Source organism: Vollenhovia emeryi, unplaced genomic scaffold (assembly GCF_000949405.1).
Source record: "Vollenhovia emeryi isolate VEMERY1.0 unplaced genomic scaffold, V.emery_V1.0 DF939126.1, whole genome shotgun sequence".
Taxonomy (NCBI): Eukaryota; Metazoa; Arthropoda; class Insecta; order Hymenoptera; family Formicidae; genus Vollenhovia; species Vollenhovia emeryi.
The window spans coordinates 1,252,865-1,280,758 of NW_011967240.1; the positions used below are offsets into that span (position 1 = coordinate 1,252,865).

A 27,894-nucleotide genomic window follows, 5' to 3' on the forward strand; every position below is an offset into this window, starting at 1 on the left:
ATAGTACTTGTAATAGTACTACAAGTTTTGCTCTAATAATTTTATATAAAATAAAGATTTACGAACCGATGTTACAATCATAAAATAAATATTTCATGTACTTGCATAATAAATTAGTATGTATTTTCTGTTTGTGGAAGAAACAACGTTTATCGGAAAAATACTGAAATGTTTAATTTATAAGTTACGGTTACATGTTGTTCACGGAATGCAAATGAACTTACAAGTAAAGACACACGTCCCATTTTTCAGTTCCACCTCCTTCCATTAACTAAGTCGGGTGACAACACGCGCATGTAGGTATACTTAGCGAAATGATTATCATCACCGACACTTCCAGTTGCGGTCTGGCTACCAGAAGGGTATTACTAGCTCGCGATAAGAAATACGTTGTGCACAAGAACTTAAAACTAACTCGCACACTAAAATTTATACATAGTTTCTATCAAAATGCAGTGTTACAATGTTCACTCGTATCAGTTCTAAATTCTAAAAGAAAATATGTGTGTAAAATTTCTTTAATTGCAAGTGATATCTGAATGCGTGAAAGATAAAACTCTTGCATATAGTGAGAAGTAGTGCGTGTTCATAAATATAGAATTATTTTAATCGTTGCATGCCGAAGTGGAGCTTACGAAAGTATTAACATTTTTTTGTATTTGAATAATCTGTTAACTACACGTTCATCTATCATAACACATATTTATAACGAATCTACATTTATACATAATACTTAATATATTTATGAATTAATTTTAAACTTATGTCATATTTCTTCAGATACGATAAAGTCCGAATTTTGCGGAATAATGCGGAAAAAATAAAGACAAACATTATATAATTAGATATAACTAGTGACGTATATGGAGAAGGTTATCATTTATCAACGCATCCTGCAGTCAATTCCAAGGTTACTTACTCATCTGTATACTCAGTTGCAGCTATAATATCTAAGAGCACTTCCAATATTCTTGTCGCTATAACCACAAATTTATATCAAACGAATAAAGTTTCGCGCTTCATAAATCTTACGATGTGCAAAAATATTGCGTAATAACTGTCATTTATAGAGAAACTGGTTGACAATGCTTGCCACCAAACTACGACAAACTTCTTCGAAAATATAAAAATCTTGAGTCCACGCTGAGTGGAAGATCCACGTTGTGAGAATAAAACTAGAACTTTAAAACTCTCGGTAAATCAATATAAAGACATAGCATCCAGATATAACCTGGTTTGCTGTTATAAATACAAATAAATACAGAAGCATATTAATGATGAATGGCACTTGGTATGCCATTGCGAGCCGTTTCTACGTTACGGGAGTTGAACGTATGGGAAACACGACGACAAAGGTAGCCGTAACTGGAGATTGATCGAATGCGTTTTACGACACGTGGTCACTCGCAGCGCGGCAAAGTTCGCCGGTGTGAACAGTGCGATGCGGGAAACTTGAGAATCGGACACGGCCGTGGAAGCAACGTACGTGGAGAACACGCGTTTACAGCGATCATGAGCTACAACGTTACGCCGCTGAAGAAGCACGCGGAAATCACTTACCGCGTGAAATGCGTCGCGGTGGAGAACGAACGGGTGTTCGGTGATATCTACGTCAGCCAGCAGACGCGGAATCTCGCTTATCGGCCGGAGAGTACTCCTTTTCCACCAGGATGCAGGAGGCAAAGGCGCAACCTGATACAGCAGACTCTGAACGGACCAGATTTTATGGAACTGAACAAACGATCACCTGGAAGTGCGGGTGTCGCGAGCTCGCGCTGGCAAAAGCGCTCCAAGTCAATGGGAGATGAGCCGAGTGTGATCGCGTTTAATTATAAGAATGCCAAGAATCGTAACGTGGCTACCAAGAAGCCTAAGGTAAACGTTTGCACAATACAGATTAATTAATCTCCATCAAAGAGATTTGCCACTTAATGGCATAAAAAGTATGAGTAAAATCTACTACATTGATTTAAGTGAACTACTTAATTTTAAATAAGAAGTCTCCGAATTTATCTGTTACTAAAATATATGTTAGAAACACACATTTAATCGAGTACTTCAATTTGTTTGCTACGATCTCGTTTCACGATATGTGAACGGTGATATCAGATGATATGAGTACAGATAATAAATTTAAGACATAATTATAATGAAACTTGATAGCTACATCAAGAAATAGTAAGTAATCATCGTAGTATAAATAATCATTATACTAGTTGGAATAAAAACTATTGTATCTACAATTTTTCTTTCCACATTTTCCATAATTTGTCTTCATCAAAATCTCCATCAAAAATCTCTAATATCTCACTTTATCCAGTTTCTCATATTAGTCTTTTAGTAAATAAAGTAAACAAACATTCTAAATTATTATTTAACAAATATATTTTAGGTATATCCGCCACCCCTGTGCTATTCGCCGAAAGAAATCGTGATTACCTCACTGGTGGATCAACTGTTGCTAGATATTTACGGCATACCGATGGGTGACAGGAGACGTTCAGAAAGTGATTCTACGGCATCGTCCTTGAAAACGCGGCCACGACATCAATATCTGCAGAAAACTCGTTTGCTTTTGAAAAGTAAGACAATTCGATATGAGCCGGATACATAAGCGTTATAGAAAAATAGAGCCGTGTATGAAAGCTCATATCCATCTCGACGATTGAAAGCCGGTAATAAGTAACGATCAATTATGGTCAGCAACGTATAAACATGGCAATGAAATAAATTTTTCTTTATAAGAAGAGTAAGACGCATAATATGCTAAAAAAAAACTATAGATATATTACATAATTTCAATCGGATATAAGTAATGTAATTTCAAATAAAAAATGCAAAAGGTACACAATGCTTGAATCTGTAAACTGTAAAAAATTTCAATGTTATTTATAGACATAGTAAATTTGTAAAAAAACTGTTGTTTTTAAGTATCTTTTGTAAATAAAAAGATCTAATAAGCTTTTGTTATGCAATCGTCGATAGAGATTGCTTTGATAATATTTAAAAGAACGCTGAACCTATTCAGCAACGAACCTGCAAGTCTTTCATAACACATCTCTTTAGTATGCATATTTCAGAATAATAAAAGCGGCAATTCCGTCTTTGAATTTTTTATCTGCGATTGAAGAGCCTTTACTCGATGTTATATAATAATATCGAAAATCATTACTGCATTTATTAGAAAACTACAATATAGCGAACCGATCGGTGTTCAATTAAATAAAGCAGTACGCGGTGTTTTTATTACTGACATACAATTTAAGTTTCTATAGTAAAATATTCTTTTAAATAATACAATAATGACGGGAGAAAATATTCAACATGTACACGATTATCAACTAATGCGCGGAAAAAGGGAAAGAGAGCGAAATGGATTATGCGCACTTCCCTTTTCCTTCTTTTCTAATAACGCCATTATTATTCCGTGGATCATCGTCGTTCGTGCAAATTTCTTTCAAAGATTTCTCGATACCGCACAACCTTTGGCTTTATGAATAATGCAATGGCTTGCAACCGGTTGCCGCGATATAACGTGCACGTGCATCATTCGATGCATTCGCAATATGCTCGTCTTTGTGCTTTTTCGCGCTTTCAGGATTTTCTGGGAATTAACGGCGTTTTAACAAGATGAGACAGTGACGAGAGAAATGAAGGCTTACGTATGCTTTTGCGATTACACGAAACAAAAAGTAATATAACGAGAGTTATTCGAGTACTCGCTGTTACATTTTAAACCACTACGCTCTATATTATGCCTCTACGATCATATATTAGTAACTGAAAAATATATAACGTCAGTGTCTTCTCCAGCATATCTGGCATTTTTAATAATATACAGAAAATTAATTGCGAAAATTCGTATTAGTTGAAAAATATATGTACGAAATGTACAAACACAATAGTTAATATTTAATGAAAATTGTTGAAGACTACTTTTTTACGCAGGAAAGGATGAACTGCAGATCCTACTTATGACTCTACACGACCACATCATTCACACAGGGGGTCTGCTTATCCGCCAGCTGCGTCGAAAGGATTATCTTACTGCCAAATGTGATAAACAGTGCGATATTATCACGGCCTACCTACAAGCACACAGCGCGAAGAGAAGTGAGTAAACCCTTCGCTTTAAATACTTTCGCGTTAATGCCTCGTCTCCTGAAATATATTTAGAGTTAATGCGCAAAGCTTACTGCATGCACTTAAATTTCGCAATATATCTCATTGCATATAAAATTGAAAAATAATTCAAGTAACTTATCAATAACACTAACCTTTAGTTTATCTAATCTATTATTATTCAATAGTATTTACCGAAAATTATTAATATTTGAATGAAAGAAAGTATATACAACGCTTTTTTATGTAATTATTTTTAATTTATATATGTAAAGAATTTTAATTGTGTCAAAGAGAAAATTATTCGTTTATTTTATTAGCTTCCTTTAAGATATTTAGACGAAATAGTATTTATTGAGACTGAAAAGATGCTTGATGGCACTTAAAAATACTACCTGCGATTAAAAATTTATGGACTAAAGCAAATGATAGGTCTGGGAAAAGGAGCTTATCATCTATGCTGGGTACATCCTATGAAAACTGTTAAAAGATGTAAAAACATTGCTGCAGAGTGTTTTGTATGCTTCTTGAACCGTTCCACTCTGAAATTTTTATAATACACTCCGGAAAATATGCTGAGATATCTTATAAATATTCAATATTCAAAATGTTGCAAATTAAAATGGCAAAGTATTCATAATGCATTTTTGTTCATATAAGTCTACATTCACGAATTTGTCGTTTGTTTAGATATAATAAATAATCATTCATTATATGTACAATCGTACATTAAAAAATAATAAGTACAATTAAATGCTATGAAAAAAAGGATAATTACCGTAAATTACTCTTTTAGTTTCAAAATTATGTATTCTCACGATCTCCACGTGAGTTTCACTAGAAATGCAACTTCAGATCTCAAGAGATCAAAGAGATTTAGGTCTGCTTCTGTTGGCTTTCTTCTTCAGTATAAGTACAGGGTATAAGTACAAAGTTCTCTAGCAGAACAATTAATTTCAAGAATTTTTCAAGTGTGGAACTTTTATTATAAATTTTAATTTAGGCTTACGAGACCATTAAAAATAGTACTATTTATTTTATACTATAACACAAACTGACATTGTGAGCTAAAGTGAAATATTTTATACGCGCACGTTTTTATCTCTGATATTTCTGTCATTACACCGTTTTTTCTCATTACCATTCTTTCACTGTAACATAATACGTGACAGAAATTCTTGAGCGTTTCGTGGCTTCATAGTATTGTATTATATTTATATCTGCGAGAGACGAATATCATACAACGAATGTGAGCTAGAAACTCGACCTAGTACACCGATCAAACTGTCAAGATAGTTCTCGGGAGAGCCATCTGAATGTCGCGAAGAAATCGTGGCGTCATCAAGTTGCCGTGGTCGCAAAGAAACGAGCTCTTGTATGCGACGACGCGGTGATCAATAATTAGGCTTTGCCGCGAGCGAGCCACGCATGCTCCGCGTACGATACCGTGGGCCAAGTTCCGACGTGGCGTCATTGATAAAGTTTTGATACTGTTGCGCGTTCGCCGGCCGGATATACGCGTAACTTTCCTCATTCGTCCTCGCGAATAATCGGCGTTTAACCGGCACGAGGAATTCGAGGGAACTCCACGACGAAGAGTACGTGCCAGACGATGTACTTTAGCCGCAGAGGAGCAATTTTGTCATCGGGCTTTTCTCTCGTGAGAACTTCGCGTCGGCACTTTCGCCTCCGCCGCTTCCAACAAATACATGCATTTAGCGATGATGACAAAACAGTGTGACGCCGCAAACTGTTCCGCATAAAAATGTCGACTTTTTAGATTTCAACGCTGTGCTTCGTCGACGATCAAGTTTTTTTTTAATTAAATTGAAAGACACATTTTTTTTTCTTGAATTTCGTTCTCTGTATTCTTGAAGTGAAGAGGAAATAGAGCACAAGTCGTACTTTATTCTATCAAATGTCTTTGTTATAGCTTTCTCGTTCTCCGCTCTGTCGCCGGTGATTTATTGATCTCACATATTTTTGAATGACCTATCATTTTTGCGCCGGATAAGACGATATTCTGGGCCAAAGCGCAAGTATTACCTATGAACTTTCCGTGCCATTAACCCAGCAACGCTAAAAGCTCAACGGCCGCCCTCATACAGAATGAACATGTAATGAACTACGCGATGCGGAAACTCCCTGATGATCAGAACGATTATTATGAATTGCCTGAATCGCGTTTCCATAATGCAACGATTATAACGGTAGATTGCTTACGATTGTGGGCAATTGGTCATGGATATTTAGATAAAAAGTTTTATACTGTTTATATACATGCATTAGTAAAACCTGTAAATATTAAATGTATAGAACAATTAAAAAAGGACTCGGTATCATAATACAAATCTAAAGAGAATATAATATAATATTATATTAGTCGCATTCTTTTTTAGTTTAAAAAAAAAATTTACTTTCAATAAAATTGAAACTAATATTTATTTAAGTGTAATTTTTGTATCTTTTCTTCACAAATATTGCCTGCTGTGTTTTTCTTAATTAGCGAAGAATTTGGAATAAAACATGAGGTCTTTTCGTTTCATCAAACGTGTTTATGCATACACAGTTGAAAAATTTGTGTTAAATTTAACAGATATTACATGTCCCAAAAACGGTCCACACAAATTTTTGTGTTAATTTAACATAATATGGATATGTTAAATAATCACACTAATCCTCCGTTAATATTTTAACACGAAATAAATGCAGATCTTAAAATAATTTGAAATAAATTTTGTGAAAAATGAACATATTTTTAATGACAAAATAAATTTAGAAAAGGTAATTTTTACATTTTACAGATGTAGTAAGTCAAATGACGTTTCGAAATCACTCTCACTTATGTTATATAGAATAAAATCAATATTTTATTCTGTAAATTTTAACAGATAAATCTGGTTACTAATAATATAGAACGTATGTATTGTGTAAGATTAAAAAAATAAATATACATTGTGTTGTTTTAACATTTCTTTTCAGGTATTTTAATAATTTTACATTTGAGGCCAATTAACACAAGAGCAATATGTTAAATTAACACATGAATGCGTTAAACATTTAACACAAAAATTTTAACCGGCATTTTTTTTACAAGAAAACACAAATTTTCCAACTGTGTACTACATATGAAATACGAGGCAATTTCTTGCAAATATCATCCTATTATTTCATTGTAACGAAGAATTAGTGTCTCAATTATAGCCATAATTATAGTCTCCTAATACAGTCTCGTGTGAAACTATATTCATTGAGTAGTAAGCAGCAATTGCATCTTACTAATAAACAGGAGTTTGGCATGCTACATGGGTCAGACTTGATCAAATTGCATTGAATCAGCGGGTGCACCATTTCGTCAATATTGACGTATGGTCAATTCAGAATTTGCATATTATATTGCATATTATCAGTCATGAAACATCATGATACAGATAATAAATATGAAATATTATTTACTCTGATTAAAAAATAGGAACATCACGCGACGCGACAAAATTTGTTAATAAGAGATATTGGTATTTATATAAAAATATGCATTTAAATATTTTCGGTCGTTTTTACATTTTTATGATCCAGACAGCAACGTTAGGCAAAATGTGTTTAAATATTTAGCTATAATCGTGCAATCCGCCAGAGCTTCGATTTCTCGTAACGGTGTTAACTATTTCGAGTGACCCACAAAGCGGTAAAATCCATGACGATGTCAATTCTAAATTCGCAATTACTGATAAACTGTCTCGTTCCCACCAATAAACTATTCTTCCGGAAGTTTCATATACAGGAAGCATGAAATATATATTGCAAATTCTGAATGATGTACACATTCTTTTTATAAAGAATTGTGTACTCAATACTTTTTCTCAATTTTATATTAATAATTAGCTTTGTCACATTGAGATCGGGGATTGCTTCCAATTTATTTCACGCTTTAAACTGCCGCACATTTTGGCGTTACATTGTGAGAAATAATCTCCCCCAATGCAGAAATACTATTACATATGTATAAGCGAAGATATATACTGACATTCTCTAATAAAATAAAGTCTTCAAGGTTTAATCTTCACGTTCGCTTGATGTAATAATCTCTCCTCGCATGGGATTACACATTAGATAAAGTCGCGTCACGCTGCTCCACTTAATCGAGGCTTGTAGCCATTAATCTTCTCACGAATGAACTATTCAGCGCAATAAAAATTTCATAGCCCGTGGTCCGCCATATCGTGCGCCGATACTTACTACGTTAAGATATCGAAGATTAATTTTTTTCAGGTAAGACTCTTCGAGGCTTGAAGAATTTCAGTACATCGGACATTCTGTTCGACACTATTTTTTAGCATACAAAAAATCATAATATACAGATGTTTATCATTTGACGTTATCAATTATCGGTTACCGATAACGTCAGGAACAAAAAATTAAATCATTTACAAAAAATAGTACTTCCAATATAAATATTATAGTAGATAATGTAGTATTATGCATGTGAATATTTTTGTACTTCTACTGCACGCTTGAACTGCGATCCGACTTAATCGGATTTCATATTGTGATATTTAATATCACACGTTAATCCGAGGACTTGTACAACTTTTATGTGTAAGTACGTGGGATGGCTGTGCACAGTAATCCCACATAGAAAAACTCCTGACATATAAAAAAATATTTCAAACGGCAATTCTAACAATGTTGAAAGCTCATCTCGTACTCGTCTCGCAATCATACATTTAGAAGGAGAAGTCTGGTTCTCTCGACAAATTTTTCGGATTTCGTACGTATCGAAAATCCATAAATTGTAGAGGGGCAATTTCGAGCATATTCTTTCTGAAACGATCAAATGCACGGAGGGTGAAACAATGCAAAGAGGAAAGCTGAGTATCGAGCGCATGCGCTGTAACGGGAGTGGCAGCACGTAGGTTCGCCACGGCCACCACGGGGTTGGAAACGACGACTCGTGGAGAAACGACAGTAGTGCCTACTGCAGGATTCCACGAGGAGGCAGCCGCCCCTCATGGCGACCCCCTCACCGTCGTTGCGTTGCGGGGTTTTGCGCGCGCGCAAACTACCCTATCCGTTATCGTTCAGCTGACTCGGCGCATTCGTCGTACGAAGACGCTCCTCCAGGTGCTTCGGACAGCTGTCGGAGCGTCGTCGCGACGCCGACGCCGCCAAGTTCCCGGACAATCGAGTGGCAATGTCGGGTGTGTGATCTCCTCCACCTACGCCGAGTGTGCGTCCGCGTTTCCGGACCATCGGCGACCCGCAAAATCGTGCCGCGCAACAAATATGCATGTCGAGGTCGTTCGCTCGTGGTACATCCGTGCTTCACAGTACGTGCATCGATGTGCATTGATGTGTCGTGCTGCATAATCAACGACGTCGACAACGATCGCCCGATAGCGCGCTGTCGAGTCTCGTGGTAAAGATGGTACGATCCGATGACACGCTAATCTCGTTCCGCCAAAGTGTCAAAGTACTGCGTTTCTTTAATACCATCCCTCGCGAGTAAGTATTGAGTTTCGGCTATCGTCGTTGGTCCAAATTGGTGAACGGCGGTGGAGTGCACGTTTAAATCTTAGTCGCTTCATATACGCGTGCGTTTAATGGGGAAAAATGTGCGTCGCATATTGGCTTCATTCTCTTTTATTAAAACGACAAGACACTGTTCGCGTGATTTCTAAAATAGAACGATTTCTATTCAGGCTTTAACAAGACAAAGGAAAAATTCACTTCTAAAAATGATGATAAAAAGAAATAAAGTGACCAAAAAGCAGACAGATTGCAAAATATACTTATTCGAGGCGATTAAAATTAAATTTTATTCGGCAAGTAAATATTAATTTCTACGTTTCATGTCTTTTGTAGAGCGTAAAACGAATGAAGAAAACACTGTAATAGCTTATTTGATTCTTTAATATCTGTAAATAATTTCTTTCCGCAATAAAAGTGTGTGCGTGTCATCCAATTGAAATTAGCATGCCGGTTTATTTCATTTAAAAGCCATATTGATTATCTTTCAATTTCAATTTGCTTCATGCATTTTTATAGAGATATTGAATCAAATTTTAATTGATATAGAGCATTTGTGAGATATAAATTGATTGACACGAGTCTTTAGCATCTTATCGAGAAAATATCAAGGAATCGAAATTACCAAAAGTAAATCAATATCTTTTCAGACATTTGGAAACGAATTATGAAGATAAAAAATTCCTCAAAGTTCGCCGCTCACACTGTTGGATAATAGCCTTTCATACTTAATTAATAACATCGTTTTCTATATATACAATCCATATTGATTTGTACTCGGTTTCGTCAAATCGTGAAAGATTTCATTTTCTAATTGTTGAATCTACCGGTTTAATATCCATTTCTAAGCTATTTCAAAGCAAAAACCGCAACGTGTAAAATCGCGGTTACGATTAATGTACTATAACTGATTAAGAAGACTGATTTAGAAGACACCTACGCTTCTCACTTTCTCGCTTATGTTGCACAAGCGGATCGTTTGCGTCGAAAGTAAAGTCACGAATCCGATAAGAAGTCTAACATTTGAGTTTCCTTAATTAATTCTAATTCTAGTCTCTCACGATATCTGACAAATGCATCTAGCAATCTGGCGCGGTGCTTGATTGAAAAGGAATGATTCCATAAATGGTACAAGTACAACTTTAAATGGAAAAACGATAAGTTAAGCGCTGCGTGCATCTTCTTAATTGCATTGTAACCAGTCGCGATCGGATTAACTGCTCGAGCATTTTATCGGTTTCATCAGCCGCTGCTGAAGTAAAAATCGATTTTATTATCAGCTTGGCCACTCTTATCAGTGGTTATCTGCATTTTGTCGCGAGCAAGGATTTTTTCCATCACATGGACCACGTATTACATGGGAAACGTTAATTAGCGTGGCTTAAATTGTACTTTAGTGCAATGTAATTAACAAATATGTACTCGCGATGCTCCAAATAATAAGATCTTGCAACCTTTCACGATCTATAGACACGTATGCATACATTACACGTGTATTGCGGTGCATGGGCATCTACATTGTGTGATACTTGTAACAGGTGGTACAGCTATACATAGCTATAGCGCGGAAAGAACGAAGAGGAATGTTTCCGCGTTTTGCTGGATTTCTAATGAATTACTTGATATATAAGTTAGAAGAAAAGACACACACACACTTATGCCCTATTAATGTGATGTGTTTTATAGTGTACTCGCATTAGCAAATCATATCAGATTCCAACGCTGTCTATGATTAATAAAATAACTTGAGAAATATATATCGTGAACTCACGTTAATATCAATGTCAATGAAACTTGATTTCTCTAATTGCAAATACAATCGAGATAGTTTGGCATTAAGTGCAAACTATCTTAGCGCCTTGAGTCAACGGATCAACCGACTTTTCAGAATCACGGTAAAAACATCGTGCATTTGGGAGGAACGTCACGATTCATTGCGAGTAAAAAGAATATCGCGACAATAAATCGAGGAACGGCTGATCATGAATCACGAGAACGGTTGAGAGCGTACGCGCGACATAATAAAAGACGTGTGAGATGAAAGCGAAACGATGAAGACGAGAGAGTGGCGCTTCTAATTGGAGGATGAACGGATTTTTCAACTCCCTCAAAAACCTCGCGTCCGGTGGTACCGGCTCTGCCCCGAGATACGAAGAGCTGGAAGGTGAAACGACAGTTTCTGTAAATCTATCTCGCATGCTAATGTCCTCTCGTATTGCACGCGTACAGCGCAGTCAGCCTTGTAAAACCACGTATATACGTCCACACATGCAGACTACGTGTGAGCTAAATGCTCGTAAATTAAGTTCTGTTAAATACTCCTGCAGGGAAGGATAGACTACGGCACATCTAAGTGTTACAACGTTAACTTAATGCAAGTTAAGGGTATCATATAGCTCAAGCATGCTTTGTTTTCAGCCGCTGAAGACGATATAGTTAAGCCTTTTTACTTCCAAGTGTAAAGTAATTAAACGAGCATGTACTTTGCGAAAGTCTAACGGATGATAATTTTATGTACGAGTTAGGGATAAAACGTGGCAAGGTAGTAATACCGCATTTAGCGTAAATAATAATTCTCGTCGTTAGAACACTTCAGTACTTAATGTGGTTAAAGCCATAGGTGCATTAGGCATTAATTAACTATAGATATTATTTTCCCAAATTTATGTAAAGTTAAGATTTCATACACGTGAATTGCTTGCAAAATTGTCGAACTGAACTATGGCGAATGCATTTATCACGATTTCCATACGAGACACAGTTCGTATAATTTAAAGTTGGAGTGCTCTACGTTTGCTAACGCGCCAGAATATATATAAAATTTAATGTATAACACGTTTAATTTGTAGCTAACTCGACGAGCAGTGTGTAGCTACGCAATTCGTCGTAGCGTAAAAACTATATAGCGGTGTGGCTCCCCTTATGTGTAATTAGTAAGCCACTTGAATTATAAATTGCAAATGACATATACTGAACAGGTACATATTGAACGGTCTTGTAACAAAAATATAGAGAAAAACTTTAATATTTTAATGTGCAAAAAGCACCTGTGTTTACTCGCAACGTACAGCAAACATTTTGTTTGCTATTTCGTCCACATGCCAGAAAAATACGAATGTGTATAGCAAAACAAGAATAGTAAACAATATAAAATGTAACGTGTGGCAATCTTAGCGAAATACAAGTTCGGTAGCTGCAATAACAACACGAAATACAAATTATTATAAAAGCAGAAATAATATCGATTTCACACATCAGCGCGTGGTTGGCGTGGTTTATTCAGCCACTAATAGAATTCCATCTGTGATCAAGCTCGTTCATTCGTAGATATTGTGAGATGACAATAAGCAATATTGCTGTTGCGCCGATTTGTTCGCATGGAAATTGAATATTTTCAATGCATGTTTCATCAGCACGTGTGTGGCTTAACGTGCTACATAAACGCGTGGATATGATATCATTTATTATTTTAAGAACTTGTGCAGGATTACTTCTACTCAGGCACTTCTTCAGCCGGGGTTGTCATAGAAACGATCATGCAACGCCCCGTCTACTAAATGTTAAAGGCGATCGAGCTTGCTTCACCTCGCGACTTTCTCAGTCACTTGTATCGAATCAAACAGGATAGTAGTGGCTATTGCAATTTCGAATAAAATATTCAAATTATCGATTCAACTCGGACGCTAGAATATTCACGCATTTATGTCACTCAAGCTTTCCTGACTACTGACTCAGTGGAAATAAATATTTATTTTTATTCGCGCTGAAAGACAATGTAATATTTTACCTGTGAATTACATCGTAGACGACGTAGTGCAAAAAAACTGCAGTTTATGAAAAGTTACCCTGTTAGTTAACCGTGCGATTGTATTTGTAATTGTAGATTGCTACATAGTAAAGTGTTTCATGAATTTCTCTCTAAATTTCAGTGGAAGATACAAAAATGAGGTTCAGTTTGACTCCGCAACCGGGGGAAAGTGGTTTCATACAATGGCTAGACGCGATGAAAATGGTTGCCAAGTTACAAGGAGGTATACCACCGGAATTTCGAAAAAGAGTGAGTGTCCCACTTACTTTTAGCTAATGGATTATTCATAAAAATGTGCAGTATAAAAACAAGAAAGTATAAAACATTCAGAGAATTCATGCTGGAAGTATGTAAGGAACGAACTGATATTTTTCAACAGTTGTGGCTGACATTGGCGGAACGTCATCTAGAACAACGCGGCGTTGACTGGAAACAGGCTGAGAAGGTCTGTTTCAACGAGTGGAGTAATCCTGACGACGAAGAACTCGGCATACAAATCGTGAAAGTAGGTGTCTACACTATTATTATTCAGCCGTTCTAACATCCGCGTAACAAACTTTGGCGTAAACACATCTGTATGAAAAGAGAAGTCTTTTTTCGCAATGTTTTAATAAGCGATTGATCGTTGGAACATTAAATAATGCTTTTACCTTCTATATTTTTAATATCTTTCGATGAGAGGATTCGTCAAGGATTACTTGATGTTATTCAAGTACTTTAGAAGCTCCAGTAAACAATACGCTTTTCTTTAATTACATCTGCGTGACATATTTAGTTTGTCGAGATATCTCCAAAATGAAGGGCGACCCGCTTAATTCCGCGAGAACGTCTCTGGATGCGCAGCTCCGAGAAAAGCATTTAGAGAGATGGCGGCACATTTATTTCAAAGTGCTTTAAAACTCTTGGCACGAAAGCATCGAGTTACAAACATAATTCTGTAGTACATAAATGTTTCAACTGATTAAAAGAAATAAGCTAGAAAAAAGGGAACTAAAAATAAAAACTAAACGACAGTTAGTTACGTAATACGGTTTGGATTAACGCGAGCCTGGTGCATAATTAGAACAAGAGTTACCCTTCTAAAAATATCTACAAGCTAATACCTATTTGATCGCGTCAGGTTACATTAACTTCACATAGATTTATAGACTGACCCCGATTATTATTAATTACATTTAATTATGCTCGGCTCATTCATCACTATATAATGGCAAGTAACTAATAATTACCGGTTGCTTTTGTGATTAATGTTTGCCTACGTAGATTACATTTTAAGATTTTCTTGCCGAGATTGACATTTACAACTTTTTGATCCTCGTTCAATCGTTTATTCTCATTAAACGAATGATGTAACATACTAATTCTAATCTATTTATTCGCAAATACATGTTACGAAAATTTAGTGGGATAAGATAAACTCGTTGAAATTACGTTGGTCTGTGTAATTAATTAATTCTGCTGATTTGACAAGGGTCGGAAACTACCCAGGTAATTTTCAGCTAATTCAGCAACGTAAAATTACAATTCGCAGGACTTGCACAGAACAGGCTGCAGCCTGTTCTGCGGTGCTGCTGGCCGGGACAATCAAGCGGTACTTCGTCGAGTATTACTCGGCTTCGCCCGCTGGAACAAGTCCGTGGGCTACTGCCAGGGCCTGAATGTTCTGGCCGCTCTCGTCTTGCAAGTAATGGACCGCGCGGAATCTTCGGCTGTGAAAGTGATGATATATTTAATAGAGGGTGTTTTACCGGAGGGCTATTTCGCCGATAATCTGCGAGGTCTCTCTGTGGACATGGCGGTGTTTCGGGATCTTTTGCGCTCGAGACTACCGAAATTGTCCAAACACCTCGAGGCACTGCAGAGCGATGCGAAAGATAAAGCAACGGGTAAGTCAGGTTGATGAAATAAAAACTTGAGAGGGCGAGCGTAAGGAATACAGAGATGAATAGTGATGAGATATGGCCGGAGATTGAGATACATATAGATTGGCTGAATGAATATCCGATGACATCAATGTTTAAAATAATTTTAACTTCTTGAAAAGTTTATATTGCACTACGTGTAATGGTATAGTAATAGACTTTCAATTCTTACCTAAGTATTTATGAGATACAAGAATTTTCGAAAACGTCTCTCGAGTAAAAATAATTAGAAAATCGACACTTGAGTCTGTTTTATAGAAAAATCATCTATATAAAATATTTATACATAAAAAAGATTTGTTAGATTGAGATGGACGAAAGATGTAGTTTACTATGACAGCAATAATCTTGAAATAATTTAATTTGATTCCGATCGCTCTCACTTTATCTAATTGCTGTGGATTATGGTATATAATATTACGTTGTTTCAGGAAGCAGCTACGAACCACCGCTCACGAATGTGTTCACCATGCAATGGTTCCTTACACTTTTCTGCCACTGCTTACCGCAGGAAGCAGTACTTCGTGTCTGGGATCTGATATTTCTCGAAGGTGATGAAGTACTCCTTAGAACGGCACTCGCTATCTGGGAAGGTCTCTCAGAGTGAGTTTTAAATTTACGTTAAGCTTATACACATTTTTTAGTATCACGAATTATTTCTCTGATGACATGTACACAAATAAAACAACTAATTGTTCCTATAGTCGCATAATGACCGTAACATCGGCGGACGAGTTCTACAGTATAATGGGAGTCCTCACGAGGGAAATGCTAGAATTCACCGATACGAACAATCTCATAAAGGTTGAGTACAATTATTCATACAGAGTTTGATAATAATATAATTCAGCCGAAGGCTGCATATCACTTAAATTTTGTTCTGCCTCTTACGGTTATATTATCAATAACGCTGTAACATTATTTACTGGCGACTTGTTTTGACAGAACATTGTTAGCATGGGACCCTTGCATGGTGTGACAAGTTTGAGAGAAAAGCATCGATATAACATCACCCCGTGGGCGCGCAAGCTGAGTGACGACGATGACAGCGAAACAGAAGAGGATGAGAGACTGGCTGTAGCGGCTGCTATGTTCAGCATGGCTCAACGTATAAAGAAAGGTGATTGTAATTTTTTAACGAATTCAGCGAGTCCTTCAACAACATTAAAATAAAATAAATAACAACATACTCTTCATATTCGATCGATTTTCCATGGTATTAATATTCTATGCAAAGATACGAATCACCATAACGTTGCTCTACAAGCTGAATTTCACAAATATCAATATATTTTAATACGTATAATTATAATATGATAATAATATTATAATTTTTTATACTGTATTCAAAGTATATTGATTTCTTAGCCAACTTGATGAACACTTTTGCTTTAAGAGACAGCGCGCAAATCAAACTTCTGCACATTATGAATAACAGATACAATTGTTATCTTAAATTGCCGCAGAACTCGTTTTGCGAAAGAAATACAAAAGCTTAAACTATTATATTGTCCAATACTACTCTCTTTTAAAAGAAATGCTCAATTTCAGATCGTATACCTTCGACAATAGGAGCATTACAAGCGATGGCACCCAGTAGCGATCGAGAACGCCTTGCTTTAGATATTAGTACGCTGAAGCAACAATATGCAAAATTACGGGAACGGCAGCGGCAAGCGCACATAATACTTTCTGGTAATGATAAATGAGTATAGCAAGCGTTCTATAAATTGTTCTATAAATAGTGAAAACTAAAGATGCATTTTTCTAGAATTAATATTCTAGTAACGGTATTCAATTCAAGATTTCAAAATATGTTTTATCACATTTAGTATACGTAAGATATTTTAATTTATAATATACAATAAATGCATCGTGTAAGTCTGTTGGATCAAATGCAAAGGAATCAAATCGCTATTAAAAGAAAAATTGACCGTATTAAATGTGATCCGTACAATATAACGAATACGCATGTATATTATATTGCAACAAAGGTATCGTAACAATTTCTCTAATTGTCAATAATGTTTCAAATTATTGGAAGGTTACCATGTACGTTGGAATCATCACGAAAATTGGGTTGCACGGTCCTCGTGTACCTTTACGATCAAAAAACGTGCGTAGGTTTGATGATACATGTTATAAAAGCTTTACGAGCAGCGATACGTTAGTAGCAATACGTTAGCAGCGATATTTACCGTCTTCTGTTTGCCACTGTAAGCCAGCTCATTTTATATTCATGAATGAAACTAAACTCACGTTTGTGTTTATGGCTGGACGCTATCGTCCAACCGTATTTTCATCCGGGCGAGAATACACGATAACAACATCGTAACCTTTCGAGATATTATGACCTATCACGTGAAAATCCCGGGTTGCAATTCTGCGTGATATGCTTCAATTTGAAATAGCCGCGTCATACACCTTCTTCATAGGTAAATGAAAACTGTATGAGCAATAACGTTTAACTGGCATGTGCCGATAAACTCGAAACCGTCGGTGAAATTTTCGTATGATATACAACAAAATTTTTTTAAGTTGAATTCAGAAATCAATATACTAAAAATTTTTACGAATCGCGAGGACAAAATATCTAACTGTAAAAATGAGAGTTATGTGAACGAACAATATTTAATATTACTATAACATGTTAAGTGTTTTGTGTTACGATAAATGCAACTGGTTAAATATTAAAATTATATTGTCATATAAATGTTCTCTAAAGATACGAAAGAGGAAGGTTTAAAACCTTCTATTATAACGTAACGATATCGTTTTACGAACCAATAAGAGGCAACACAATAGCAAAACGATAACAAAGATTTTATTTCATATAACGAAGGCATAAAATATTTTTATCGATATTTATAGTTCTCGAAAATTGCTTATGTGCGTGGGTAAGAATATTAGGGCTATTTCTCAACTTATCTTCGCTAATAGTAAAATAAGTACTATTCTTATTCTGATTCCTTGTATTCTACAGCCGCGTGCGCGCGACAGACCATGGTACCTACGCCCACTTCCACAGCTATGAATCATCTGTTAATGGGTAAAAATGCCCTCGTAAGTGGAAAGAATCGACCATTGAGTTTGCCGTCTGCCACTGCCACATCGAAATTACGGCCGGCAGCCCTTCACAGCCCAAAAAGTCGCAGAGACAGACAAGGTGTCACGCTTCATTGGAAAGACGCAAAAAGGCCGAAGCAAAGAGCCGGCGATGCTGGTGGTAAGTGCATTCAATCATCAGAAAAAATTTACTCAATAAAGAGCATCCTTTACAAAAAAAAACATTCAAAAGTATTGTGACAATATTTGAAAGTATTTTTGTTACGTGAAAGATGTGAGGAATACGCAAACTATTTCTTGAATATGTACTCACAAGGCCTTTAAAATATACATATGATATAAGATGTAAAATATAAGACAGTACGTACATATAGATAACAATAAATGTGTAAGTAATGATAAAAATAGAATTAAAATAAAAAATATACATATACATATATTATAACAGTTGTATATATATATATATATGCACAGTTATTATTATAAATGCAATGCATTGTTAACAGCAAAGATATGTTTAGTAATTAAATTAATAATTTTTTACGTACGTACTTTTTTATCTAAAAATAGTCCTTACAGAAATTTAGACAGAAAATAAAAACGAAATTGCATGTTACAAAATGAATGTTGAAAACTGCGTTGAACGTACGATATCGTATTGACCTGCTCATGGCAAGCGTACCAGCGGAGAATAAGATGGAACCTTCCATCTGATGGTAAGGTTCGCGGGGCATGGTAACGCTTATCAGTTGCTGAACGTCCAATGCTCCAGAATAGATACAAAGAACCACCTGCTACACGTTCGATATCAGCAAGTACGAGTATTGACGCAGGTGTGGCAGATAGGGTCAACATCCGGTTTTGTACCTTCTCGAGCCAAGTCGTCTTTCTATCGCGCGCGCGAATAATTTTCCCTCCGAGTTTACCCAAAGATTGATACATAAGTTACAACAGATATATTATAATACTTTTAGAATTACATCCATCTATCGACTAGCGATTATTATCTGTGATACCAATAGTTATCTTTGTCTCTCATGGTCAGATTAATCGCGGTTTCAGAACTGTGTAGTCAATTTATTGATATTTTCTATTTTATGTTACAGATGCCGACGCCTTTGGTACGGCATTTTTGCAGTCGCCTCCAGAAACGTCTTCTGTAACGTCACCCAGCCGAGGCGCCGCCGACAGTGACAGTGATAGCACCTCGACGGAGCTGTGCGACGAGCCGGATCGTCTGAGCGACGTCGATAGCGAGGAACTTACGTCAGCGTCCGACTCTTACGTCATGGCGACGGACGATGAAAAGCACGCTTACGAGGGTTCGTCGACCTCGGCGAGTACACCTGCGCGCTCGTATATTAAGAGTGAACCGACAAAGATGATCGAGGGACCGCAGACGGATACAATTTTGAAAATCGAATATGACGATAAGTCTCCGTCCTTGTCCGAAATCTCGATCGCCAAGATCACCGATCAAATACGGAGGCTCTCGGCAGAAGATGACAATAATACGACAGTCCCTCAGATACCGAGCGCGCACGACGCCGACAAGCTGTCGATAGGCGATTATCCAGTCGAGAGATCGCAGACGAAGGAAATGGAATCGAAGTCGCGGGATTATACGTCGAGCGAAGACGCGCCAAGATCGTCGAAGATTGCGAACAACTACGATTATTTAAGTCTTAAATCTAATCTCGAGAGAACGGACGATGTTCTGCTACATAGAACGGATCGACTGAAAGATATGGAAGAGAAAAACGAAATCATTCGGGCTAGCGGTAAAGATAGTACAGGCCTTAAGACGGATATAATGGAAACTACTACGAATATACTACGGGATAGTTCCAGAGAACCGACAAGTATCTCATTAGATAAGAATTACGATAAATTTATCACGCATTTAGACACGACTGACAAGCCCTTTGAATCCTCCTCAAGATATTCCAGCAAAGTTTATTTGGATTCAAAAAGCGACGATGATTCGAATGACGCGGATTTTGTGAGTAGCAGAGCTCTGGACGCCGCGGCAGAATCGCGGCCTTTTTATTCCAAGAGATACGTTGTAGGTCATCTTCCGATTTCCCCGGTAACCATGGATGACAAGTTGACGAAATTGTCGCACGAAATATACAATGTCGCGATAAATCCGGAGAATCTGACCAGTTCTGAAGGTGATTTAAAGGAAGACGCTTTCAGCGATAAACAGTCCATGCCGGTACAAACGAAATCGTATTCTAGTTTCAAGAAAAGCCCGAAATCTCCGGAAAGCACCAAGTCGTTCAGTTCTGGAGAGACGATGGGTCCCGACTCGAAACCTTCTAGTCTGACAGTGAGTCCGAGAACGCCAGTCAGATCGGACTCTCGTGACTTCACAATAGACAAATCGGCTTGCTCATCCATTAGCTCGGATTCTAAAACTCTCGTTCTCCATTCTGTAGGTTCGGATACCGCTCTGGACGATTCGATGCCGGTTTCGAAGAAAATATCGTGCCCGTCAACTCCGATCAGCACGGACTCTTTAAGGATTAAGTCTGATACGAGCCCGAAATTGATAATTAGCAGTTCCAGTGATTCGTGCAGCCCGTGCAAAGCTAAGTCTTCCGAAAAATCATTCAGTTCCGATCTGCAATCGCCTGTAAGTGCCAACTCCATAAGATATACTTCAAACTACGGTAAACGAGACCAAGACAACGTGTCGGATTCGCCGATCGACTTGAGCACCGCAACCTCGCCATTTTATCCTATCGCGAATCCTAATCAGAAGACACCTTCGCCGTACGGTGTAGGCAAGCGAAGATGCAGTATAGACAGCACCGAAACCTCGCCCGATCCGAAATCGATCAGTTCGAAGGACTCGACCAAGTTCTCGGGATATCAAACGAAACTGGATCCCTCAACAAAGTCAATCGAGAGTAAGGAAAACGAGGGAATCTCCGAGAGAAGTGATTTGTATGTTAGACCGCAATTCGCGTTGAATACAGAACTGAAGACGAGTTACACACAGAAGAGCAAAGCTGATTTGAACTCTTACGAATCGATCGGTGACGAGTCCTATCGGAAGAGCGGAGATTTCGCTGATGACAATGCGGACGATCCGCTCTCTGAAAAGGATGTGGTGCCTCAATTGCCGCACGAGAAGCTCGACAAGCACTATCTGAACTACAATTACAGACGTAGAGACCGATCGAGATTGACTGAAAGAAGCTCTAGCAGTCTGGAAAAAAGATGTACCGATTTTAAATCCTCGGTTTCGACAGATGAATTCAGTACGACCATAGCGAAGAAGAGATGCAGCGATATTCTCGAGGATATGAAGCATTTGGAGGCGAAAGCTCTCAGCGATGGATCGCCCGAAACCAATATGTTGACGAAAAAATCGAGCGATATCTGGGAGGACATGAAAAACCTGGAAGCAAGACGACAGGATACTTTTAGCAATTCGGCGAGTGGCTTCTCAAAGAGGCGATTAGAAATCCCAGACATAAACGTAATACGTGAGAGTAGGAAATCTTATGTAGTGTATCCTAAAATCAACATCGATGAGAACAGCGACAGTATATTGAAGAGCATAGCTTGCAACCAAAGTAACAGCGATACAGACGACGGTAGAGAATCGAAGGTAGGTGTGTGGACGAAGGTAAAACCGCGAAAGAAAAGCGACAACGGACGCAGAAACAGCGACCGGGCGTTAAAAATTATTCAAGAAAATTCGGCTATATTGCACAAGATTCTAGCTTGCCAAGCGAAGAAACGTTTACCGGATCTGGAAGAAATATCCAAGGAGATCACCATCAGTCCGATAAACGAAGAAATTTCGAAAATATTCAGTCCGATCCTCGAGAAAATGGGTCTGAACGAGCACGAAATAAACGAGGAGTTGGCGCGAATCAATTTTAAGGACTTCGATAATATGAGTGCTACCAGCGTATCAGAGTTTGACGCAAAGATCAACGAAGAATTAACAAAACTGTCTCTGATTGACGATACAGAACAAATTGATCATTTAGACTTAGACGAGATCATATCGAACGATTACTTGGACACCCGAGAGGCGCTTATAGATCATAAGATAAACGAGGAACTCTCTAAACTGCTGGCGAATTATGACGAGGATTCGCCACCGAGTATGATTAACTTAGAGAAAGGCTCGTCAAGCCAGAACATAAGCGAGACGGACGGTCTCGATGTTACCAGCATTTCGACCAACGTATTTTCCTACAAATCCTCCAATGATTCCATTGAGATCAGAAACGACTTGGAACCAGCGCACGAAGTTGTAATGCAGCCTGAAAAATTTCCCTTCGCGACTTTGAAATACGAGCAGAGCATGTCGCCCAGGAGCGACATAGACATCTATAAGGAGCTAAAGAAGCTCGACAAATTCTCGTATGTACAAGCGCTACCCGACTCGCGTATAGAAATACCACCGAAACGATTGTCCCCCATTTCGTACATTGCCAACACTTCCCCTTATCCGGAAGTGCCCACCGCGACAAGATACATGCCGAAGACGAGCCAGTTCGACACTACGTCGTTGAAGAGCACCTACGAATCTTACAAAAGCTACGACATCCCGGATAGGCTATCGCCACGGGACAGTCCTTACACCGCTTATGATAAACCAGGCGATCTCACATTCGAGTACACGGATCCCAAGCCGAAGATCTCTATTGATCCCTACGACCTGCATTTGAAGAGCCCGATATTATCGAAGGAATCCTTGGAGTTTCGCGTAAGATACGACGAGGAGCTGCCAACAAGGCTGACCGGCGCGATCGATCAGGATGGCAGATCGGCAGTTTCCTTAAACGCGGCAAGTTCTCACTACGGCAAGGATGACAACGAAGCAGTTACGCCGACGAAAACCAAGTATATCAGCAATGAAGAAAAATGCCTGGATATCGAGGACTATTGCAGCGACGCGGATCATTTACATTATAAGTACAATACTTTATCACCGAAGGACTATTCTCACGTCAGAAGTGCAGACTATGACAAGCCTTTAAGTACGTTATCGCACGTGATGGAATCCGAAACGGATATTGGTTCGTATCTACCGATGAGGCATCGCGACTATAATGTGCTGTCACCCAATCGTCAATTCAGAGATGAATACTTCTCTTCTAGTCCAAATCATTACACTCCGAGACTCTCCCCAAATCTGACGGAAGAAATGAGAGGGCCTGCCGTCTCACATCCAGAATCTCCGGGCAAAATAAGTGTCGACAAGTATAGCGATTTGACTAATACAGGATCGAACTGTTATAAGAAATCGACCCTAAGCCTCGGTAGCATAGAAAGCGCGAATAAAGACGACGAAAATATTGACACCACTCCGAGTCCGAAGACGCACTTCAGCCCATTTCCCGTTAGAAATAATATTAGAAAACCCAAGGAACTGACACTGAAATTGGGTTTGTATTCCCCGAAGAACTCTGACTTCGGCCAAATGAAGAAATCATAGTGCTCAGTAAATTGTCAAAGCGACGAAGCTTGTAATCTACACGGAAGTTCGCACACGAGGTGGTTCACCGTTGCAAAAAGGAATATCTATGTTCGCTAGTCAATCGTTTCGATATATTCTTATGCGAAACAAAGCGTACCCGATGCATTTCAAAAATTCCCGGTATTATCGATTTTCCGAATTTAACAAAGTGGGCCTAAATTGTCGCCTAAACATTCTTAAATCGTTATGCTCGACACTATTAAACAAATTCTATGATATAAGCTTACTTAATAATAAACGTGGATGTATCTTTAAGGTAATAATTAAATTAAATTGTGTAAGTTTTTCAATGCTCGGCCAGATAAACTATTCTTTAAATAGCACGCAAATTTGTTTTGACAGGGATACGGACGCTACAGAAATAACGTAAAAATAAATATACAGGCCGCGTTATATCGTAATCGCGATAAGCGCGAAATAATATCTCCATGAACGCAATTAAATTTGGGAATATTGCTGAAATAATACGTCGTGCGTTATTGACGCGATTACGAAATAGCAAATCCGGGCAAAGCAGATTAATGATAAATCCAATCCCCATATTCAGCCGCACGTTTCTCGCTTCCTGTCCTTTATTCCATCATTAAAAGATAATGTGCACTTCACAGTTATTCAAATACTCGCATTTATACAGGCACGTCGTTTAAAAATAAATAACGTTGGAGGAACATTGTAGCACTTGAAACGCTCGCATATTGCAATCGCTAAAATTACAATGAAATGCCTTCGATTCCCTCCAATTGTGAACCATGCCAAAATTTCCTACGAGATAACTTCCAAACCGATCGCTATATTCATTGTTAGATTAATATGTGACTAGGAAAATTTTATGAATTATCCTTCTCGCATCTTTTTAATTATGCCATACTGCTGGTATAGTTCATATTGCGAGGCAATCTATCCGAGACGAACAATTACCCGTGGTATGATAAAATTCATTCGATGAAAAAAAAACTATGTACAAGACATGATGTAAATTTATAAAATGTCTAAATGCAATTTAATTTGTTCGCATGTTCGTAAAATGTAATCATATGGACCCGTGTAACTCTAAGCGAATTATGCACTACAAATTAGACGTAAACGAAAATTGTATATAATTTCAAATATTGACTATATGTTACAAATAACTTCAAGGTCCTGCAGAATCTTTTGATATAAAATAAAAGTAGTATTTTTAGATGTTTCTAAGAAGAAATATTCATAAAATCGCAGTATTGAGAATCAGTTTGCTTCAACGGGCTGTAACTTAAGCATGCGTAGAGATAAGAACCTGTTACAGTTTAAAATCCTTGCTCACAAACGGCTACAACTCGATATATAATGAAGTGAATCGCGTTAGGAGACTCGCACGGGATAGTTTTCTGTTTTATTGCAACGATTCGGATTTCTTATCAAGATATATTAATTAATCCGATTTATAGCCTACTTGACCATAAAAAAAGATACTTCTAATAACTTATAATATGCAGAGAGATCATTGTACGTCATTCATTGTTACCGCACAATTTTCGTATTAACGCACCAAAAGTCTAACGCATCTTATGATTAGCCTATTAGAATATTTCCCCAATCATCTGTGATAGTATAGAAAACGATAACATGATCTTAACATAAAAGATTACGATTGAATTATTAATTTAGATACGCCCTATTAGTCCTAATTTTAAGTCTAATGTTTAAGGTTTACGAAGAATTTAGTTCTCACATATCTTCTCTCATAGAGATAACTGCGTTAGAAAATAATTTAATGATGAAAATTTCAATTAAAGTCATCAATGACGATTATAAGTGTATAGTATTTATTTTCTGATACGATATCACTGATGTATTATCTAACAAACCCACGTATATGTTCTTTAAAGTTCTCTTTCCGTTTTATTCAACCATATTTGTCAATCGCGATATAAAAAATATGTATGAAGATATTGATAAAAACAATTCCCAGCATGTACTATACTACAAAGGTTTCTTTTTACGTAACGTTATGCATTTTCTCTGGCAATGTTTTATTTAATTTATTGTTATAAATTATAGAGAGAGAATATCTTTTTAATATTCATTATATTACATTGTACCCTTGAACTCGAGTGTATGACAGATATGGTATTAACTTCGTTTCGATTATCACATCGTACGATTGGATCAGGAAATCCGAAAGTAGTTTCAGATGCCTGTGAAATATAGAAAGTATTCGCAAAGGTGCTGTATTCAGAAAGGGCAACGGCACGTTTAAACACAAAGATAGCTTAAGTAAGGGAATAGTATTAAATGATATCGAGTAAATTAGTGGATAAAATCTCATCGTTAACACACGATTGTTAACGTTACGAGTCGTCAGCATCGCGTTCCGCACTTTTCATCCTGCATGAAAATTAGGTTCACTTTGTTAAACATTTACCTGCGAATAAAACTGCTCGACAATATGTACATTTAATTCAGTTATAAAGTTATGTAAGCTTCTCGAACTTCTGGTATCGATACTTTTCGATATTTACTGGAATATACGTTGCAATATATATTATACAAATGAATAGTCTTTTTCTACTGTGTATGGATCAAGACACGTGGAGATCGATTGGAATTTGCGACAAGTGAATACGTATAGTTTCGAGCAAAGTATTGCGTAGCACATTGATGAAACGCAAATCCTACATAATGTCTGGTGTGTTTAGAACAAACAAAGAAATATATATATATATATATATTTCAGGATTAAGGGCGCGTGTGAAATTGTTACGTAATATTTTGAGAAAATTATTGTATATACGTGACAATGCGAGTCATGCCAGATATAAGACTGTATATTTGAAATGCATAAAACGATAAGTCGTTATGGATAAAGAAACTGAATAAATATATTGAGAAAGTGAAATTAACGTACGTGTCTGTTAATTATCATTCAGCGAAAAGCTCTGGATTTCGATTGAAAATATCTCTAGTTTTTGTAAGGTGCAAAAGAAAAAATTACGGAATTAACTAATTACTGTCTAACCAATGATAAATAAATATCTATATTTATATCAGAAATATTTTAACACTTTGTTACATTTATATACATATATATATGTATTTCAACGTTCACAATTACTTTCATTAATTTACTACTCTACATGTTCATAGAAAAACAACATCTCCGTTAATAAATATTTTCATTTTGCGGATAATTTAATAATAATAATTCTTCACATGTGTGTTTTCAGGTTATTAATTTTATGTACTTTTCTTCCGGCATGCAGCGGGCGTGCTACGTTAAAAATCAGTTGCTCGTAGAACCCAAAGTAATCGCGCATAATGATATACCTATTTCATGTTTATGAAAAAAACTATTTGCACTTGTATGCAAGGGATATGACGGTCCGATTACCGTTCACAAAACTGCTCGTTCTCTCCGCGACGGTTGCATACTCGTGCTCGAGTGGACATTTCATTTCGCTAACATGATTACACGCACTCGTGCGTCGAGGATTGCGGATTCATTTTAATTGGGATTACATTTCAATTAAAACCTCGTCCCCATTAGAGAGAGAGAAAGCCGCGTCGAATTTCAGAGGGGAGAGGGGGAAGAGCTGGACGAAAGGGGAAAGGGGGGGAGGACGAATAATTGATACGGGCAACGCGCGTTATCTGAACGCGAGAGCCGCCGCGGATAAAATATGCATGTTTGCCAATCAGGAGGTGTCCGGGGTTACATGTCCGCCGGCTCCCTCGGCAAACACGCGATTACGAAGGCTCCGGCGGGCTAAACGGGCAAGCAAACAACGAAACCTTTGACCCAGACCCGTCCAAATAATCGCCGAATTGGAAAGTACTCCGGCCCGCGATCCCGTCGGGCGATTGAACCGGACGATGCTCGCCGGTGCGGAACACGGGGCTTCCACTAGCGGTACGGCGGGAGTAGTTGCCGCATAAATTAGTGCGTGAATTATGCAACACGGCCG

The 27,894-nt window shown here is 37.5% G+C and overlaps 1 protein-coding gene across 5 annotated transcripts; it reads left to right on the forward strand.

Moving 5' to 3' along the window:
• The first annotated feature begins 220 nt into the window (after positions 1-220).
• LOC105568985 lies at positions 221-26,832 on the forward strand. Of its 5 annotated transcripts, XM_012025093.1 has the most exons (14): positions 221-639; positions 781-1,875; positions 2,393-2,582; positions 3,949-4,113; positions 13,578-13,705; positions 13,836-13,961; positions 14,988-15,342; positions 15,810-15,981; positions 16,083-16,182; positions 16,324-16,498; positions 16,930-17,073; positions 17,423-17,494; positions 18,362-18,604; positions 19,551-26,832. In XM_012025093.1, the coding sequence occupies exons 2-14, from the start codon at positions 1,381-1,383 to the stop codon at positions 23,909-23,911; spliced, it is 6,726 nt and encodes a 2,241-aa protein (XP_011880483.1). In that variant the 5' UTR covers positions 221-639; positions 781-1,380; the 3' UTR covers positions 23,912-26,832. The 5 variants fall into 5 exon arrangements, with proteins under 5 accessions (XP_011880483.1, XP_011880482.1, XP_011880484.1 ...); XM_012025092.1 differs by having other exon boundaries at positions 221-1,875; XM_012025094.1 differs by lacking the exon at positions 17,423-17,494 and having other exon boundaries at positions 221-1,875.
• The last annotated feature ends 1,062 nt before the right edge of the window (positions 26,833-27,894 follow it).